Below are 21,919 nucleotides of genomic sequence, written 5' to 3'. Positions count from 1 at the left end.
TAGATATGTATCCCGTGCGCACAAAATATGTATCACGTGTCCAAACTTTTGGCCGGTACTGTATATATAAATAATTAAAATATGTCATGTCAACAAATTAAAACAATGATGTTATTTGACATTTTGTAGTAGTGACAAAATCATTAAATGATAAGGACATTTCAAGAAAGAAGCATCGGTCTGGTATCATTTATCACTGTCGGCCACCATTGGAAACAGGAATCTTCACTGGAAGTTCAGATTTTTCTTTTCCTGCTTCACACAGAATTTGAATACGAACACACAGATTTGTTTATTCCTTACACACACACAAAGAACAACATGGACACACTTATTTTTTTTACACTCATAAATTACAACACACAGATTGAAATATGCATTTGCAAATTGTTTTGCTGCAATAAGACTTCCATACACTCTACAAACACTAATTAGCCAACTTCCATACTTATTTACTTTTGAGTATGCTGATAAGTACGTCAACTGTGCACTGTCAGTGCCAGGACTGCCTTTGGCTAAATCCGGGCACTAAACTGAATTATATTTTTCAGCCCCACAACCTCAGTACTAACAGTTTTTTTAAATTAATTTCAAAATATTTTATAATTTATTTTCTAATCAAGCTTGAATTTAATTTGATGCATGTTTTGTACTTATACCAATGAATAAGAAATATAATAGTTGAATTGTTTACAGTCATGCATTTGGGACAGCACTGCCCTGTCAAAATGTGCACACTTACAGTAGATAAGGTTGTATTTTTGCCTCATTCTTGTGAGAATCCTGCATGTGACTGAAACATTAAGTGGGACTTTCCAAGGCTAGCTGTAGTCTACTCAAAGAACCGCTGGGTAGCATCTGTGAGCAGATCATACTGTCATCTCTTTCTCTTTCAGACTTATCATTCCTGATCAGGTCGGTAGGTCTTTACACATTTTCCATTCACGCTTTAAGTGAGGGATGAGGCAAAAAGTAACCCAGACCCACTGCAGGAACTAAGTGCAAAGTGTCTACAGCCTCTTAACCAACATTGCTCAATAAAATATTGAGCGATGTTGGTTATAAGGCGCACTTGAAATCCTTTTTTTCAGTCAAACGTAAGAGATACATGTAGACTGCACTGTGATTGCAATATGACTCTAGTAAACAACACTAACATTTTAAATGTTCGGTTGAAAATACAGAACATTACACACAGTGCTAAAAAAATCAATCAAAATGTTTTAGTACAAACTCCGTTTCCATATGAGTTGGGAAATTGTGTTAGATGTAAATATAAATGGAATACAATGATTTGCAAATTCTTTTCAACCCATATTCAATTGAATGCACTACAAAGACAAGATATTTGATGTTCAAACTCATAAACATGATTGTTTTTTGCGAATAATTAACTTAGAATTTCATGGCTGCAACATGTGCCAAAGTAGTTGGGAAAGGGCATGTTCACCACTGTGTAACATCAGCTTTTCTTTTAACAACACTCAATAAACGTTTGGGAACTGAGAAAACTAATTGTTGAAGCTTTGAAAGTGGAATTCTTTCCCATTTTTGTTTTATGTGGAGCTTCAGTCGTTCAACAGTCCGGGGTCTCTGTTGTCGTATTTTACGCTTCATAATGCGCCATACTTTTTTGATGGGAGACAGGTCTGGACTGCAGGCGGGCCAGGAAAGTACCCGCACTCTTTTTTTTTTACAAAGCCACGCTGTTGTAAGACTTGTCTTGCTGAAATAAGCAGGGGCGTCCATGATAATGTTGCTTGGATGACAACATATGTTGCTCCAAAACCTGTATGGACCTTTCAGCATTAATGGTGCCTTCATAGATGTGTAAGTTACCCATGCCTTGGGCACTAATACACCCCCATACCATCACAGATGCTGGCTTTTGAACTTTGCGCCTATAACAATCCGAATAGTTATTTTCCTCTTTGTTCTGGAGGACACTACGTCCTCTGTTTCCAAATATAATTTGAAATGTGGACTCGTCAGACCACAGAACACCTTTCCACTTTGCATCAGTCCATCTTAGGTGAGCTCAGGCCCAGCCAAGCCGGCGGCGTTTCAGGATATTGTTGATGAATGGGGTTGGCTTTGCATAGTAGAGTTTTAACTTGCACTTACAGATGCAGCGACCAACTGTAGTTACTGACAGTGGTTTTATGAAATGTTCCTGAGTCCATGTGATGAAACTCTTTTTGATGCAGTACCGCCTGAGGGATCAAAAGTCCGTAATATCATCGCTTACGTGCAGTGATTTCTCCAGATTCTCTGAACTTTTTGATGATTTTACGGATCGTAGATGGTAAAATCCCTAAATTCCTTGCAATAGCTCATTGAGAAATGTTGTTCTAAAACTGTTGGACAATTTGCTTACAAAGTGTTGACCCTCACCCCATCCTTGTTTGTGAATTACTTAGCATTTCATGGAAGCTACTTTTATACCCAATCATGGCACCCACCTGTTCCCAATTAGCCTGTACACCTGTGGGATGTTCCATAAAAGTGTTTGATGAGCATTCCTCAACTTTATCAGTATTTATTGCCACCTTTCCCAAATTCTTTGTCACGTGTTGCTGGCATCAAATTCTAAAGTTAATGATTATTTGCAAAAAAATATATATTTATCAGTTTTAACATCAAATATGTTATCTTTGTAGCATATTCAACTGAATATTGGTTGAAAAGGATTTGCAAATCATTGTATTCCGTTTATATTTACATCTAACACAATTTCCCAACTCATATGGAAATGTGGTTTGTACGACATTGGTAAGCTATGAAACCGCACCGCTTGATGGATCTTACTGTCCTTCAACATACGAGTATTATTATGGTGTGTGTATAAGGTAAGACATATTTTCTGGCATTTTGTTTCGCAATATTATCCAAAAGCAACTTTTCTGACCCTCTGGTACCTGCTGATCTGTATTTGCGATCTGCATGAATCCTGAAAAATTGCCCGCGTCCGCCTTTAGTCTGTACCGACACCGTAGTCGATAAGCTTCTTCTTTTTCTCCGTCTTCTTGTTATGGGACATTCATCCTCCGCTGTTGCCCTTTCTAATATGAAGTAGTGTTAAGTTATTTCTTATATCTGTCAGTAAACTCGCCATGAAACGCTAAAACATAACGGTGTAGTGAGTTTATATTGTTCACCCAAGTAACTTTAGTTATTAGAGAGTTCCGGTTGGACGTTTTTTCACGGGACACATTTCCGGTGTTTTTGTTGTTTCCGGATGAGGAGATGCTGCTCTGTTATTGATTTAAGTAAAGTCCGAAAGTCATTAAAACACTTCTTCCACTCTTGTCCTTGCACGCTACACTGCTACAACAAAGATGACGGGGAGAAGACGCTGGCTTAGGTGAACCACGTAAATAAGACAGCCCATAAAACACAGCATCCCGAAGCGACTGTCAGAAAGCAGCTTAAAGATGATCTGTAAAACCTAATATATGCAACATTTTCACCAAAGAACCACCATTATGTGTTATGTACACCACAAAGAAGTGTTTTTAATTTAGAAAAAAAAGGAAAACTAATATGATTCCTTTAAGGCACCCTATAAACCTCCTTATACACGAAAAAAGATTGAAAATAGACCATTAATCGGCAGTGGGCCTTTTAACTCGGTGTGCCCAATGGTCCGGAAAATACAGTATACATTATCTTGCCTATTGATTGAACGATATTGTAAATATACCTGGTTATTACTTTTCGGCTTTTGTGTATCGTCCCTGCTTGGAATGAGACAAATGTTACATTATCTCTCTATGTATGTAATCCCTCCCCCTCGCTATCGAGGGTGCTATGTGTGTTGCACCGCACACTCACCATCCTGAGTGCAACATGTGAGTACCGACAGTGCACTGCATTTTTAAGTACTAAACACAAAGTCACATACCTTAGAGCGGAACGCGCCGCAGCTGGCGCCCCGTTTCAGGCACTCCGCTGCAGCTTTGCACACTTTGTTGTTTGCGTCCAGCTGCAGCCCTGCAAGCGTCTGCAGCGTGCGTCCCAGTGGGAGGAGCTCTGCGATGCCACGCCCCCTCATCCTGTTTAACGCTTTTCTCCGCTTGGGTCCCCTCATGGCGGACAGAAAGTACTCTGAAACATCGTGGATGAGGCCATGTTGGATGACACGATTGACAGAAAACAGAGTATTTGTTGTGTTTAAAGCGGAACATTATCACAATTTCAGAAGGGTTAAAACCAATAAAAATCAGTTCCCAGTGGCTTATTTTATTTTTTGAAGTTTTTTTCAAAATTTTACCCATCCCGGAATATCCCTAAAAAGAGCTTTAAAGTGCCTGATTTTTGCTATCTGTGAAGCCATCGTCCATTTTCCTGTGACGTCATCCAGTGATGCCAATACGGATAGCACAGCAAGATATAGCGACATTGGCTCGGATTCAGACTCGGATTTCAGCGGATTAAGCGATTCAACAGATTACGCATGTATTGAAACAAGTAGTTGGAGTATGGAGGCAGATAGCGAAAACGAAATTGAAGAAGAAACTGAAGTTATTGAGTGAATAGCTATTGACGCTATTCGGTCATGTTTGCCTTAGCATCGCCGGTAAAATGTGCAGACCAAACGATCGGAAGTTTCGCATCTTGTGACACTGGAGCTACTTAAATCCATCGATTGGTAAGTGTTTGTTTGGCATTAAATGTGGGTGAAGGGAAATGCTGGATGTAAATATAGTTTCAAATGTACATACAGCTAGCCTAAATAGCATGTTAGCATCGATTAGGTGGCAGCCATGCCGCGACCAAATATGTCTGATTAGCACATAAGTCAACAACATCAACAAAACTCACCTTTGGAATTTAGTTGACTTTATCGTTGGAAATGCATCTGCAGGTTATCCATACATCTCTGTGCCATGTCTGCCTTAGCACCGCCAGTAAAATGTGCAGACACTCCGGCACATTCGATGGGGGTCTGGCGGCAGATCTCTTTGACTTTATTGTTGGAAATGCATCTGCTTTGAGTGTCGCAGGATATCCACACAATCTTGCCATCTCTGTAGTAGCATAGCTTTCGTCGGTAAAGTGTGCGGAACAAATGACTGACCATTTCGTCGGCTTTCCCCACATCCTCGTATTTTGAACAAATTTCGTCCAATTTCTTGCCACTTTCACATGTTTCGGCCAACTTGAATCCCTCCCTGTTAGTGTTGTTACACCCTCCGACAACACACAGACGAGGCATGATGTCTCCAAGGTTCCAGAAAATAGTCGAAAAAACTGAAAATAATAGCGCTAAGACGCGGTGTTTGTAATGTGTTTGTGAAAATGGCGGCTTTATTACCTATGTGACGTCACGTTCTGACATCGCTCTGAGGGCGATAAATAGAAAGGCGTTTAATTTGCAAAATTCACCCATTTAGAGTTCGGAAATCGGTTACAAAAATATATGGTCTTTTTTCTGCAACATCAAGGTATTTATTAACGCTTACATAGGTCTGGTGATAATGTTCCCCTTTAAGGCTGCTGGTAAGTTTGAAATGCCTCTCAAATACTCAAAAGTAAACAATAAATATGGCTGACTAGTTCATTCATTCACCTTCTTTGGAGAGGCGGGTCACATGTTCTCCCAGCGTGCTGATGCTGCAGCGTCGCAGGTAGAGAGACAGCTGGAAAACGCTCACCTTGTCCGAGCTGCATGGCGGCTGGGGAGGCCACAGCGCCGCCCTGCTGGCCGCCTGTACCTCCTGCACCAGCCCACTGAACACTGCACACACACGTTAGGATACTTCCAGCTACACTTCAAGAATGCGTGTATTTTTTATTTTTTTCTTTACCTCTTTCAGAGTGTCCTGGCTGCTTGACCCTGACCTTGGACTTGACTTTGTGGGAGTAGTTCTTCTTGAGCGCTGTGACAAAGTCGTCCGAGCGGCAGCAGAATGGCGATGTGGTGTCACTGAGGCAGTCCTCCCAGAAGTGCAGCACCCCCCTCTCAGCCTCCAGCAGCACTGAAGACAAGATGCTTGTGTTACCTCTGCCAAGGCCAAATGTCATTTCTTCAACTTTGACTGTACATGCTAACGTGCTACATGCTAAAGTGCTACCGGCCACATGTCCTACATGTTATGTATTGATGCATATTACATGTCCTACATTCTACATATTGAAGTAAGATACATGTGCCAAGTGTTTGTACATGTTGATATACAGTGGGGCAAAAAAGTATTTAGTCAGCCACCGATTGTCCAAGTTCTCCCACTTAAAATGATGACAGAGGTCTGTAATTTTCGTCATAGGTACACTTCACTGTGAAAGACAGAATGTGAAAAAAAATCCAGGAATTCACATTGTAGGAATTTTAAATAATTTATTTGTAAATTATGGTGGAAAATAAGCATTTGGTCAACCATTCAAAGCTCTCACTGATGGAAGGAGGTTTTGGCTCAAAATCTCACGATACATGGCCCCATTCATTCTTTCCCTAACACGGATCAATCGTCTTGTCGACTTAGCAGAAAAACAGCCCGAAAGCATGATGTTTCCACCCCCATGCTTCACAGTAGGTATGGTGTTCTTGGGATGCAACTCAGTATTCTTCTTCCTCCAAACACGACCAGTTGAGTATATACCAAAATGGATACATGGATGATACAGCAGAGGATTTGGAGAATGTCATGTGGTCAGATGAAACCAAAATAGAACTTTTTGGTATAAACTCAACTCGTGTTTGGAGGAAAAATAATACTGAGTTGCATCCCAAGACCACCAAACCTACTGTGAAGCATGGGAGTGGAAACATCATGCTTTTGGGCAGTTTTTCTGCTAAAGGAACAGGACGATTGATCCGTGTTAATGAAAGAATGAATGGGGGCATGTATCGTGAGATTTTGAGCCAAAACCTCCTTCCATCAGTAAGAGCTTTGAATGGTTGACCAAATACTTATTTTCCACCATAATTTACAAATAATTTCTTTAAATTTCTACAATGTGAATTCCTGGATTTTTTTTCACATTCTGTCTCTCACAGTTGAAGTGTACCTATGAGGAAAATTACAGACCTCTGTCATCATTTTAAGTGGGAGAACTTGTACAATCGGTGGCTGACTAAATACTTTTTTGCCCCACTGTATGCTACATGCTACATGTTAAGACATGTCCTATTGACTATACGTCCTACGGCAGTGTTACTAGTAGTCTAACGCGTTTTTTTTTAATTTATATTCTTTAACTCAGTTCCCGTTGCTACATGATGCGTTACTGCGTTATTTTACGTTATTTTTTATGTAGTATTGGCTAGAAACTATGATCTGAGTGTGTTTTATTGGAGAGTTGCAGTGTCGTCCTTCTGAATCTTCTTGTGTCACAAGCGGTAGAAGAGAAGAGGCTCGGTGTGTGTGGTGGATGGGGCGTGTCTGTGTTTACTAACAACAAGACATCATGTCGGAGCCAAAGTCGAGTTTCTTAACATGGAGATATTCTCACTACTTTTCTTTTGTCGAGCACAAAGAAAAGAACATTTTAGTTAAATGTAAGTTGAGTCTTGGATCAAAGATCCTATCCACTGCCCAAAACAGCAATTCAAATCTGCTGAAACAGCTACAAAAGCAACATGCTTCGACGAAGCTAGTAAAGAGAGACACAGACTCCGATGCCACTTCACCTCCACCTCCACCTAAGGATTTTACCTGAGGGCCTGCTAGCCAGGACAACATTGATAGAGCCATTGCAGCGTATGTGCTGGAAGACATGCAGGCTATTTCTACGGTGGAGTCACCCGATTTCAGGCAGCTAATTAGCATGATACCGGTGTCAAACAGCAAATGGCACGGAAAACATTCTCCAAGTACCTGGACACAGTGGACAGTGAGTACATAAAAATGGAAAGCGAGCTAAAGAAAACACTCCACACTGCCTATGCTCATCATTCAGCACTGAAGGTACACACACTCAGTCAATTCTCTTATATATTCTTTCATTCCATACTTCTAGAGCAGTGGTTCTCAAATGGGGGTACGCGTACCCCTGGGGGTACTTGATGGTATGCCAAGGGGTATGTGAGATTTTTAAAAGATATTTTAAAAATAGAAATTCAAAAGTCCTTTATAAAAATATTTATTGAATAATACTTCAACAAAATATGAATGTAAATTCATGAACTGTGAAAAGAAATGCAACAATGCAATATTCAGTGTTGACAGCTAGATTTTTTGTGGACATGTTCCATAAATATTGATGTTAAAGATTTCTTTTTTTGTGAAGAATTGTTTAGAATTAAGTTCATGAATCCAGACGGATCTCTATTACAATCCCCAAAGAGGGCACTTTAAGTTGATGATTGCTTCTATGTGTAGAAATCTTTATGTATAATTGAATCACTTGTTTGTTTTTCAACGCGTTTTTAGTTATTTTTACATCTTTTTTTTTCCAAATAGTTTAAGAAAGACCACTACAAATGAGCAATACTTTGTACTGTTGTACAATTTAATAAATCAGAAACTGATGACATAGTGCTGTATTTTACTTCTTTATCTCTTTTTTTCAACCAAAAATGCTTTGCTCTGACTAAGGGGTACTTGAATTAAAAAAATGTTCACAGGGGGTACATCACTGAAAAAAGGTTGAAAACCACTGCTCTAGAGTGTTTGATTATCACATCCCTCTAAATGTATTGACTATAACGTTCACTAACATAAAGAGGGATGGATCCTAGTGGGCCAGGCAAATCTTTCCTTATCTCTAAACTAAAACTTGGGAAATGTGTAGTGTTCTGGGCTTCAGTACAGTGTTGATCTCCTGAAGACATAATTTTATTTCCAAATTCCTTGAGAGAAAAAAAATGTCTGGTTAGGCTTTGTGTATTTCATGTGTGACTTCCTTGGGTGAAGCCAGGTTTACAGCTATGTTGCTGTTATGCTGTTTTTTTACTTATGTATGTTATGTTGCATCTATTTAAAATAGTTTTTTCAATTTGTTCTAGCCTAAAAAGAATTGGCCCTTTGAAACATATCTTTGTCTTTGTGTGTTGTATGTAGACCACATGGCTTAGCAGAGTTCAGTGATGCAAATGCATGTCAAGTTGATCAACAGATTGTATTATTCTCCAGCGCAATAACAGGACTGAAAAAAAGGCTAAAAGGGCATTAACAGGAGCCTTAAAAAAAGAAGAAAAAATAAGTAACTAAATAGTTATTTTTCACAGTAACGCATTACTTATTGGTGTAAGTAACTGAGTTAGTAACTGAGGTACTTTTGAAATACAGTAATTAGTAACTGTAACTAGTTACTGGTTTTCAGTAACTAACCCAGACTCCTACATGCTTCTTATTGCTGCATGCTACATGTGATACATTTTGATACAGGTTATACTTTCTAATGCTACATATTGGTTCATGCTACATGTGATACATGTTGATACACAATGATATATCCTGAATGTTAATACATGCTACACGCTGAGCTGATGCATCTTACATGTGCTACATGGTGACACATGTTGGTACATGCTACATGTTAATACATTCTACAAATTGATGCATGTTACGTGTATCACATATTCCATCCATCCATTTTCTACTGCTTATTCCCTTTGGGGTCGCGGGGGGTGCTGGTGCCTATCCCAGCTATAATCGGGGGGAAGGCGGCGTACACCCTGGACAAGTCGCCACCTCATGGCAGGGCCAACACAGATAGACAACATTCACAATCACATTCACACACTAGGGCCAATTTAGTGTTCCCAATCAACCTATCCCCAGGTGCATGACTTTGGAGGTGGGAGGAAGCCGGAGTACCCGGAGGGAACCCACGCAGTCACGGGGAGAACATGCAAACTCCACACAAAAAGATCCTGAGCCCGGGATTGAACCCTGACTACTCAGGACCTTCGTATTGTGAGGCAGACGCACTAACCCCTCTTCCACCGTGAAGCCCCACATGTCGCATGTTATGTGTTAATATATGCTACATGTTGCTACTGTACATGTTACATGTTGATACACATGTGCTACATGTTGATACATCCTACAAATATTACATTTTACCGTACGTTTGTTTAATGTTAGAAGTATTATATGTTGATAACTGCTATGTGTCCCACATACTACATCAAAGGCATCTTTCCCTCTGCAACTTGCTTAGAACCCTGTAGTCAATAGGGGGCCCCCCAGACACTGACATCATTATTGTCATTAAAAGACGAAATGACTAGAACTGCTACTGTGTGTTCTACATGCTACAATGAACAGGAGACGTTTATGAAACTAACACTCTCTTGTAGAGATATCGTCTTTCTTCTCTAGCAGCAAACAGCTGATTTGCTGCACAATGTCGGCCTGAAGAGACACGTCCTCCAGTAGATCTCTCCGGGCGGCACTTAAGTGGCTCCTCTGGAGCGTCTGAGGAGGAAAGAACATCAGAGGAGCTTCACAGGAGGTGCTTGCTGCACCAGTGTGTGATCCCAGCAGGCAGGAGTTGTACCTGAAGTAAGATGCAGCAGGTGTCCAGGTGAATCTCCAGAGCCTGATCTAGACCACAGTTCCCACAAGTCAGAGGAGCAATGAGCAACTCTTCCCCACAAGCCCTACTTAGACAAGTCACAATGTTTGAGGAGAACAAGGTTTGCTGCGAGTTTGTTGCTTTTTAATGCCTCCCTGCACAGCAACTCACCCAGAAGTTTCATCGTCCGCATTGACGTCATTTGACAGGAAGTCAAAGCTGCAGAGAACTTCCGCAACAGCCAAGGTGTGTTCTGATGACGAGCTTCTCATCAGGGACAGGTCATTCTGAAGGAGACATTATTTGGACTTTGACCTACATCAGCTCCCGCACCCCAGGACTTGGTAAGGTAAGGTAAGGTAAGGCAAGGCTCACTCTCAGTATGGTGGCCAGGTGAACGATCTGCTGGTTTAGGACTCTTAGCTCCTTCTCATAGCTGGACTGGTTCTGCAAGGTTCCCTCAAGGTCTGCAATCAGCAATCCCAGTCGCAGTGCCTGCTCCTGGGTTTTGCTCTGACTCTCCCACTCCGGCGCCTCAGCAGCTGCTGGGGGATGCGTGGCAGCCGGGGGCGAGGCGTCCTGGACATCATGTGCCATGTTACAACAAAGTGATAATTGTTAAACATAGAGAAGATTGACAAACATTGACCTGCTTGCCGACAAAACTTTGATGAGGCTCGGAGCCCTCAGTCTCCAGCTGTGGATCTGTGTTGGCTTTGAGGATGTCGGGGGTGCTGCACCTAAAGATGGAGATGTCATAACTTAGTGTTTCCTTATCTCTCCTAAGATGAAGCTATGGACATTTACAGCAGATAACGTGCTTACTGCTGGTAAAAATGTTCTAGTTCAAGATGAGACAGTTCTTCTCACCTCTGCAGGTACATCCCAGAAGCTCTTGTATGCTGAGCAGCATACTCCCCAGTCCATGTCTTCTCCCCATCCTTCCCCTCCTCACCGAGACTCTTCCTCTTCTCCGTTTCCTTCAGTGCATCCTCCCCTTCCTCCTCCAGCGAGACATGAGTCCGACTACCTCCTAGACTGGTGTCACGGCTATGGAGTCAGTTGGGTGAGTGAGTGTTAGATAGCTTACATTCTGGAATATTCATTCATGTTCTGACCCACCCACCTAAGGAGAGCTGGACTTGGTTGGCTGAAATTTGACGCGATGGATGACTGGGAGAGGTAGCTCAGCAGGGACACGTCTCCCCTGTCTTTTTTAGACATGGGGAACGGGACAGAAGCGCTGCCATCCTGCATCTCACGGACCATGGACTGCAGAGAGTACCAATTATTAGAAAATAACTGGACCCAATTGGATCTTAAAGGCCTTTATGTGGACTGCTTGTAGAACCATTTCAGTAGAGTATGGTGGTGGCGGGGGGAAAATACTTTAGACTTGACCGAGTCAGAGATGTGATGAGTGTGAGACTACTCACCAGGAAGTACTTTTCAGAGAAGGACGGCGTGCTCGGTGCAGTCCAACTCTGCACAGAAGTTTTCCTGTTGGACCCCAACTGTTTGCTGATGGACAAAGGACCCGCCCTCTCAGCGCTGTCCAACGGACTGCAAGCACACATCGTTTGTTGTTTGCTAGCGCGGTCTGTTGTTGTCGTTATGAAGTTTGTGTTTTCTTCTTACTTCCAGGTAACCTCCAGCTGCAGTTTGATGGTTCCCAGCTCGGTGATGTCCATCAACATCAGCTGAGGACTAGCCACAAAGAAGTGAGCGCTGGCACAGGTTACTGTACCAACCGGCAGCCAGCCCAAACCCTTGGCCTCCGATACCTGGGTATGTCCATGGCTGAGAGGTCACGCGAGGTAGGAGACGTCAATACAAAACATGAACAAAGGACAGAGGACCACCTTAATCTCAAAGTTGTGGTTGATGTGCGGGAGGAAGACCATCTCTTCTTCGTCCCAAGACTGGACATTGTCACTTTCAATCCTGCCTCGGATCTTCCAACGCTGGCGGCCCAATTGCAGCAGCACCTGCTCACAATTAGCTCGGAATCAATCGCCAAGAAACATCGTTTTCAGGATGGTGATGACTAAGCTCCCGCAGAAGACACTCACCTCATACTGGTCGCCGGGGCAGAGTCGAGCAAAGCCGATGAGCCCTGCGTGTGAAACGACGTTAATGCCAAGTTCATGCCAAGTGGCAAACGGCTGCTGGTCTACCTTTCATTTTGACGTGGAGCTCTCCCAGGAGGACCTCCAGCTCACCCTCCATGGCCGACATGTCCTGTAGGGACGGAAATCGAGGACTTCATCAATTGTGGCGGCGAGAGTTCCATCACAGCGTGGAATTAAACAATTCCACAGGAAACAAACGATGAAGGATATTCTGAAAGTGAGTGTTCCGTGTCCACCAAGATAGGTGGTAGCCATGGGTAACTTTGACATTTGAATTGATACGGTACTTGGGAATCGATACCGGTATTCAACATTTTGGTACTTTTGTTTGTGTTCAAATTTCAAACCTTCTTATTTAACAGTCAACACTAAACTTTGTTGTCCAGTTGTTATCTAAAGTTCTTACACTTTTGTGTCTCATTTACAAGTACTGTATTGTATTATATAGGACAGTGTTTTTCAACCACTGTGCTGCGGCACACAAGTGTGGTCTGGTGTGCCGTGGGAAATTATGCAACTTCACCTGATTGGCCCAAAAAATATTTTTTGAAAATCCATCCATCCATCTGTAGCAGTAGGAATTGCTTGTATGTGTGTTGTTCCTACCCAGAGGTTTTAGAGTGATGCACCGGGAGAAGTGTGCCGTGTATGTTGAATGGCAACTGTTGAATAAAGTTCCCTGTGAGTAGGGTAAAGCTAGAAAAAAAAATAAAAATAAAATGTGAACTGAGGTTGATGTATGATGAGTAAAGGCTGTTATGGTTATGTTCTGAAAATAAGCTAAAGCAAAGATACATTGTGTGGTAACTAAAAGAAAAAAAAATAAAGTAAAAAGTTATGCACTGTGAAACTGAATGTAAGATTTGTTTTGCACTAAGACTGTTTTAAATAAGTAGCACTTTGAAAATGCATACTATTTTTCAGTTTGTATAGTAGCAGCTTAAAAGTAAATTTTGTTGGATTTGATATTGGAAATAATACTCTCTTTTTTAAAAGAAAAGGGATGTAACAATAGGAATTGCTTGTATGTGTGTTGTTCCTACCCGGAGGTTTTAGAGTGATGCACCGGGAGAAGTGTGCCGTGTATGTTGAATGGCAACTGTTGAATAAAGTTCCCTGTGAGTAGGGTAAAGCTCAACCGTCCAGTTTGTATAGTCATTGAAGACAGAATAAGCTGAAACACCATCCACCTTCTTCCACTTATCCGAGGTCGGGTCGTAGGGGCAGCAGCCTAAGCAGGGGAACCCAGACTTCCCTCTCCCCAGCTACTTCGTCCAGCTCCTCCCGGGGTATCCCGAGGCGTTCTCAGGTCAGCCGGGAGAGATAGTCTTCCCAACATGCCCTGGGTCTTTCCCGTCGACTCCTACCAGTCGGACGTACCCGAAACACCAATAATTATATTCTTCAAATAATGTGCCGTTGCTTATTATCTGTGCTGTGTAAAACTCCGCAGGGTAACCACGTAATACTCCATGTCAGTAGGTGGCAGCAGGGAGTTAATCGCTTCGTAAAAGTCGGAATGTGTCCGGTGAGACGAGGATGGTTTGTTGTGATCCCAATATGCGGACCACAACGGGAGGCAGTATGCAGGTAAAAAAGTATATAATGCTTAAACTAAAAATCAACGAAAGGGAAAGGAAAAGGTAATGGTTATGCAAAACGAAAGTAAAACTGAACTGGCTACAAAGTAAACAGAAATAGAATACTGGACGACAGCAAAAACATATAGCGCCCACAAAGTACATCCGTACGTGACAATGTCCACACAAATAAGGATAGCAATAACATAAATAGCCTTGCTTGCTAACACAAAGCAGGTGCGTGGAATGGCACTCAAAGGAAGACATGAAACTGCTACAGGAAAACACCAACAAAACAGGAAGGGCCACCGAAATAACAGCGCAAGACAAGAACTAAAGCACTACACACATGAAAACACCAACAAACTCAAAATAAGGCACGACGACCTGGTCGAGTTTAATTTTTGAACGTTTTCTGCTGGTGGTGTGCCTCCGGATTTTTTCATGAAACAAATGTGCCTTGCCTCAAAAAAGGTTGAGAAAACACTAATATAGCAGACTTTGCATGCAGTTGCAATTCCAAGACATTAGATGGCTTCACGGTGCCAGAGAGGTTAGTGCGTCTGCCTCACAATACGAAGGTCCTGAGTAGTCAGGGTTCAATCCCGGGCTCGGGATCTTTCTGTGTGGAGTTTGCATGTTCTCCCCGTGAATGCGTGGGTTCCCTCCGGGTATTCCAGCTTCCTCCCACTTCTAAAGACATGCACCTGGGAAAAGGTTGATTGGCAACACTAAATTGGCCCTAGTGTGTGAATGTGAGTGTGAATGTTGTCTGTCTATCTGTGTTGGCCCTGTGATGAGATGGCGACTTCTCCAGGGTGTACCCCGCCTTCCGCCCGATTGTAGCTGAGATGGGCACCAGCGCCCCCGGCGACCCCAAAGGGAATAAGCGGTAGAAAATGGATGGATGGTAGATAGCAGTATTGTATCGACTACATGTGCTGCCTTAATCAGGAAGTAGCTTTTATTGCCATTCAATTGAATATGCCAGTCTTTTCTTTTGATGTCCAGCAACGAGTTTATACTGTAAATATTGTACTTGTTACACCCCACCTGTTTAGTTTTAACTTGCATATTAGTTGTTGTTTTCATTACCACATTTGAAGGTGTTCAAATTGCCATGTAAATTCGCTTCTGCTAATTTTAAACATGTCTATGGCGAATCCAATGAGCATCGAGTTGGTGCATTTTTGAAAAGTGGAGCCTTGCTGTACTTTTAAGCACCTTCTTGCTTTGTTGGCATGAAAAATTGTAACATGACTTTGACGCGTCTGGTTGGGTCTGCTCTCAGTGCTTGACTGTTCTTTTCCCGACTAAGTGTTTGAGCCGGTGCGGAGTTTGGAACCAGACGTGAGGAGTGTGCTAGGTATCAGGCTAAATGCTCAATCTGTCAACTCCTTGACCAGCACTAATAAAGGGGAACATTATCACCAGACCTATGTAAGCGTCAATATATACCTTGATGTTGCAGAAAACAGACCATATGTTTTTTTAACCGATTTCCGAACTCTAAAAGGGTGAATTTGGCGATTGAAACGCCTTTCAATTGTTCGCTGTTGGAGCAATGACTTTTCACACATGATGTCACAACAGGAAGCAATCCGCCATTTTCTCAAACATATTACACACACCAAGTAAATTCAGCTGTGTTATTTTCCGTTTTTTCGACTCTTTTCCGTACCTTGGAGACATTATGCCTCGTCGGTGTGTTGTCGGAGCGTGTAACAACACGAACATGGACGTATTCAAGTTGACTTACGTGGAGTGTGCTAATCAGACATATCAATGGTCACGGCATGCTAATAATCAATGCTAACATGCTATTTAGGCTATCTGTATGTACATATTGCATTATTATGCCTCATTTGTAGCTATATTTGCATCCAGCCTTTCCCTCCACCCACATTTAATGCCAAAAGTTGCACCAGTTGTCAAAAGATGCGAAAATCCCTCGTTCGTTCTGTTCTGTCGTAGCATCGCTACCAACAATAGCGATGCTACGACAGAGATGGCACAGAGATGTGTGGATATCCTGCGACACTCAAAGCAGATGCATTTCCAACGATAAAGTCAACGAAATCACAAAGGGGAGTTTTGTTGATGTTATTGACTTATGTGCTAATCAGACATATTTGCGCACGGCATGACTGCAAGCTAATCGATGCTAACATGCTATTTAGGCTAGCTGTATGTACATATTGCATCATTATGCCTCATTTGTAGCTATATTTGCATCCAGCCTTTCCCTCCACCCACATTTGTTGCCAAACAAACACATACCAATCGACAAATTCAAGTTGCACCAGTTGTCAAAAGATGTAATCGTTGGTTAGAAGGCGATCGCCAAATTCGTCCTTGTTGCCGTTGTCTGTCGTGATATGGTTCAATAGCTTCAGTTTCTTTTTCTTCTTCAATTTCGTTTTTGCTATCTGCCTCTACACTCCAACCATCCGTTTCAATACCTGTGTAATCTGTTGAATCGCTTAAACCGCTGAAATCCGAGTCTGAATCCAAGCTAATGTTGCTATATCTTTCTGTTCTATCCGCCATGTTTGTTTGTATTGGCTTCACGCAGTGACGTCACAGGAAAATGGACGCGTGGATATAGCAATGGTGAAAATCAGGCACTTTGAAGCAGTTTTTCGGGATATTGCGTTATGAGGTAAAAATTTGAAAAAAACTTTGAAAATAAAATAAGCCACTGGGAACTGATTTTTATTGATTTTAACCCTTCTGAAATTGTGATAATGTTCCCCTTTAAGACGTCAGGTTCACCAACATACATGTCCTACACTGGCTGTCCTATGTTACAAGATGAGAGGTTCCAACCTGCACACTGTGTCTGTGGTTGCGGCCCAGCTCCAAAAGACTCTCTCTGGACGCCCTGGAGGACGGCGAGAGCGAGAAAGCTCGTTTCATGTTGACAACTCCCTGACACAGGCGCCACTGGACGCAGTAGTTCTCGTACAGCTCGTCCACCTGTGGATATAGACATACATGAAGCGATACAGACGCCAGGGAGCCCACGGGGTATGGACGCCATCGACATGCTTACCTTGCTGATTTGGAATTCCAGCCTTCGTACGTGTCTTTCCTGGGCTCGTATCTCCTGGAAGAGCAAACACAGGTGAACATTATTTTAGGGATGTGAGGGACGTGCTGAGAGAAAGCCAACAAAATGGACATCACCTTGTCCAGGTCGTAGAAAAAGGCCTGCAAAGATATTAGAAGACATGTCAAAGTCTTTCAAGACCTACTTTATGTACTTTATACTTTCCTAAGGGTTTCCAGATCTGATACTGATATCGGATATCGGTCAAATATTATCAAAAAACAAGTAACGGATGATTAGGGATTGATGTTCGTTAAGAAATGATCGAGTTCGACCCCATTGTCGAATCCTCTTGTCGAACCGATTCCTTATCGCATCTCTGATCGAATTCAGATGGTTGTTGTGTGTACACTGAGTTCCAAAAGCCATAGATGGTATATGACTGGGCCGGCACGCTGTTTATATGGAGGAAAAGCGGACGTGACTGAGGACAGCATGGGGCCGTTATAGGGTGAAGGTTTCAGGTGAGAGAGAACGCTAAAGGCACGCCCCCAGTGAGTATATAGTAGGGGTGTGGGAAAAAATCGATTCGGATACAAATCGCGATTCTCACGTTGTGCGATTTAGAATCGATTCTCATTTTTTTTTAAATAAATTTTTTTTTTAAATCAATCCAACAAAACAATACACAGCAATACCATAACAATGCAATCCAATTCCAAAACCAAACCTGACCCGGTTTGGTTCGTTTAATAATTAAAACAAATTTACATTATTGCAATCAGTTGATAAAACATTGTCTTTTACAATCATAAAATCTTTTTAAGAAAAATTTACTACTCTGCTAGCATGTCAGCAGACTGGGGTAGATCCTGCTGAAATCCTATGTATTGAATGAATACAGAATCGTTTTGAATCGGAAAAATATCATTTTTGAATCGAGAATCGCGTTGAATCGAAAAAAATCGCTATATTATCGAATCGTGACCCCAAGAACCGATATTGAATCGAATCGTGGGACACCCAAAGATTCGCAGCCCTAATATCTAGTGCTGCTATGTGTGTTGTAAAGAAAAAAATTTCCGACAAACAGATCACCAACATGGAGGAGGTGCCGCTCACTTTCGACATAACGGTGAAGCACACTGGGGAAGAAGGAGACCAGCACGGTAGCAGATTGACACGCATAACGGGGCAAGAGAAGTCAGCTTTTACTGTTGTGCTAGCTTGCTATGCTAATGGTCAACGAGACTGGCTTTGAAAATGAGGAGAGGAAATCTGGCGTAAAGATGAAGACTTTGATGGATTTGTGGATGAGGATTGATCAAAAAATAATGTGAGTACATTGATAAATACCTCAATAAAGTACAACCGAACTCAGCTTTGCTCCTGTTGCCTTTTTAAAACAGTGTCCATGTATGCTAGCGTATGTTTTAAGCTAACGTATGTTTAACCATGCCTGCGCCCAAAAATATGCTGTGCCTTATTTATGCGTTAAAGAACAGAAATAGCACCGTAACTTACACGGCGCCTTTTAATGCGGTGCGCCCTATGGTCGCGAAAATACGGTATAGTGGCTCCGATAACGGGAACCGGTTCTCAAAAAGGGATTTGAATCCATGGAACCAGTTCTTTTCTTATCAAACAATCGGGAGAACCGGTTTCAAACATCATCCCTACGGATGATATCGGCTTGCATCTAAAATGTGTAATGTTTTGTTACAAGCAGTCCGCCAGTGTGTTTACTTGTGCAATGCTGAACAGCTAGTTAAAGGCCTACTGAAATGAGATTTTCTTATTTAAACGGGGATAGCAGGTCCATTCTATGTGTCAAACTTGATCATTTCGCGATATTGCCCTATTTTTGCTGAAAGGATTTAGTAGAGAACGTCGACGATAAAGTTCGCAACTTTTGGTCGCTAATAAAAATGCCTTGCCTGTACCGGAAGTAGCAGACGATGTGCGCGTGACGTCACGGGTTGTAGGGGTCCTCACATCCTCACATTGTTTACAATCATAGCCAGCAGCAGCTAGAGCTATTCGGACTGAGAAAGCGACAATTTCCCCATTAATTTGAGCGAGGATGAAAGATTCGTGGATGAGGAAATTTAGAGTAAAAGGACTAGAAAAAAAAAAAAAAAAAAAAGGCAATTGCAATGGGAGCGATTCAGATGTTATCAGACACATTTCGTAGGATAATTCTGGAAAATCCCTTATCTGCCTCTTGTTTTAGTGAGATTGTACAGTACTTAAAGTCTGAGGGGTGTGGCCACGGGTGTGTTAACGCCAGAGTCTCTGAGGGAAGTCACGCGCTGCACAGGACAAAGCTCCGCTGGTGTCTCCGGTAAGAGCTGACTTATTACCACAATTTTCTCACCGAAAACTGCCGGTTGACATTTGATCGGGATCCATGTTCGTTTGACCGCTCTGATCCATAGTAAAGCTTCACATTCGGGAATCTTAAACAAGGAAACACTGTGTGTTTGTGTGGCTAAAGGCTATAAGCTTCCAACCTCCATCTTTCTACTTTGACTTCTCCATTATTAATTGAACAAATTGCAAAAGATTCAGCAACACAGATGTCCAGAATACTGTTTAATTATGCGATTAAAGCAGACTACTTATAGCTTGGATCGGGCTGGAAAATAATGTCTGCTACAACCCGAGACGTTAAATGCACGCGTCATCATACGAATCATCATACCGAGACGTTTTCAATACGACACTTCGCGGGAAATTTAAAATTGCAATTTAGTAAACTAAAAAGGCCGTATTGGCATGTGTTGCAATGTTAATATTTCATCATTGATATACAAACTATCAGACTGCGTGGTCGGTAGTAGTGGGTTTCAGTAGGCCTTTAACATCTAAATGTCCTTCAATAGCACACAAGGTTAGTCTTTTCTTCTATTTTAGTCAAGTCATTTACAAAAGGTAAACATAGAAGGCTATAGGCTACTAGGAGCTAGCAGCTACACAACAACTATACACACATTAGCAAACAAGCAAGATATACATAATTAAGTAAACAACATTGCAGTCTAAAACAGCACATTTATCAACATGATAGTTGCATATTACCAACACATACCAAGCCTCCAAGGCAATAGGGTATTAGAAAGTATACAGTAACAAACGTGTCCGCATCATTCAACTTACTGCATCATAAACTTCACCTACTGAATTAGTGTGACAACCAGGTGTTGCCAAAAACAATTACCAGGTTATCAAGTTACAGACTGCATAAGTTCATTCTAGATGGTTATAAATAGGTTAGTGTTTTTCTACCATTGTTCTCTGTTTGACTAAATTCACTTGATCAAACCTTTTCGAAGTAGTGTTTTGTCTTCACAAAAGTACTCAAATAAAAGTAAAACGTTTGTTGCATTAAAACTATTCTGACAAGTACTTTTTCAAAAAATTATTTGAGTAAATGTAGCGCATTATCTCCCAACTGTGGCGGTAACACAAAACATATCACAAAGTTCAAGGTATTAACTCACCAATCTGGAGTTTCTTTTACTCTCTCTCTGGCGTGAAGACAGGAAGTCCATCTCAGCCTGGTGGCACTGCACATGCTCTCTGCGCACACACACATGCACGCACGCACACACACACACATCACAACTATTAGTTACTGTGGATCAGCAAGATCCCTAAATTAAGAGACCTGAAACCTCGTACTTAAGGCCTCCGTAGACCCCAGGTCTCAGACCTAAATTCTATGTGGGCACAAGATGTCAGGCCCACCCCTCAGTAAACACACCTGAGGCCTTTGCTGAGCGCCTGGAAGACTTGGTCCACCTCCTCTGGCTGCAGGGACCAGACGGATCCAAGTTCTCTTCTGGGAGACAAAGAAGCTCGTGGAGTTTTTCCCCCAGACACACCTTTGGAGCGCAGAGAGTTCCGCACGGAGGAAGGCCTTAAAAGAGGATAGTTCAATGGAAAACCTACAAGGAGTGTTTGATGTTGTCGGAGTGCATTATCGTTCCGTGTCAGACGTTTTCCTCCTTAGTGTGGCGCTAAAAAAGCTGACACTCACCGCCGTCGTCCCGTCAGAGAGTTGAACCCAGTGAAGGAGCGACTCCGCTGGACTGAACTTCCATCGGCGGGCGAGTCGAATCGCAGCTTTACTGACATCCTGAAAGCAGAGAAAGTTGTTTTCAAATCTCCTGTTTCCTATTCCAGACCCAAGAACGCATGTGTCATCTGACTAACGACAAAGACCACCTGCTTATCTGCGTAGCCTATTCCGACTGCACTCGGGCAAAAGGCAGGGTACACTATTACAATACTTACATTTTTTTAACCTTTAGGGCTCCCCTCTAGTTTGATCCGGCGGAAATGGAACGTTCTCAGTCATGGATATTATCATTAATTATTTTCTAACCAATGACAGTTTAAAAAAAGTATTAGGGACACAAAAGGGTGCCACTCATAAAAGTGTTAAAAATAAGTCATACGTTATTATTATATATGTTTTTACTTTTAACGTGTAAATGTCTTGATCAACTTCACATCTATACGTCCATTATAAGTATTCATTTTTTAATAGTTTAAAAAAAAAATGTTCATGCCCTTTTTGACATTTTTTTCAACCCTAAATTTCTAGCTCCTCTTCAGATCTGTTGATCTAAAGTTTGATTTTTGTGTGTGTTTTATGCCTTTTTTTATGGCAAAAACACAAA

At 41.9% G+C, this 21,919-nt stretch overlaps 1 protein-coding gene across 1 annotated transcript in view; it reads right to left on the bottom strand.

Moving 5' to 3' along the window:
• Positions 1 to 21,919, bottom strand: part of ripor3 (RIPOR family member 3) — a 35,938-nt gene that overhangs the window by 2,634 nt on the left and 11,385 nt on the right. The window contains 21 exon segments of the mRNA XM_061874435.1: positions 3,905 to 4,107; positions 5,573 to 5,740; positions 5,811 to 5,981; positions 10,238 to 10,367; positions 10,450 to 10,599; positions 10,602 to 10,754; positions 10,843 to 11,046; positions 11,117 to 11,207; positions 11,338 to 11,517; positions 11,594 to 11,739; positions 11,904 to 12,030; positions 12,106 to 12,251; positions 12,330 to 12,455; positions 12,540 to 12,583; positions 12,645 to 12,708; positions 17,009 to 17,158; positions 17,235 to 17,288; positions 17,369 to 17,392; positions 20,735 to 20,813; positions 20,998 to 21,153; positions 21,274 to 21,372. Of these exon segments, the coding sequence (XP_061730419.1) occupies positions 3,905 to 4,107; positions 5,573 to 5,740; positions 5,811 to 5,981; positions 10,238 to 10,367; positions 10,450 to 10,599; positions 10,602 to 10,754; positions 10,843 to 11,046; positions 11,117 to 11,207; positions 11,338 to 11,517; positions 11,594 to 11,739; positions 11,904 to 12,030; positions 12,106 to 12,251; positions 12,330 to 12,455; positions 12,540 to 12,583; positions 12,645 to 12,708; positions 17,009 to 17,158; positions 17,235 to 17,288; positions 17,369 to 17,392; positions 20,735 to 20,813; positions 20,998 to 21,153; positions 21,274 to 21,371 (2,664 nt within the window). The 5' untranslated portion in view covers position 21,372.

Source organism: Nerophis ophidion, linkage group LG16 (genome assembly GCF_033978795.1).
Source record: "Nerophis ophidion isolate RoL-2023_Sa linkage group LG16, RoL_Noph_v1.0, whole genome shotgun sequence".
In the NCBI taxonomy this organism is placed as follows: Eukaryota; Metazoa; Chordata; class Actinopteri; order Syngnathiformes; family Syngnathidae; genus Nerophis; species Nerophis ophidion.
The sequence above is the reverse complement of the archived record's forward strand: the minus strand, read 5'-3'. Positions and strand labels throughout refer to the sequence as shown.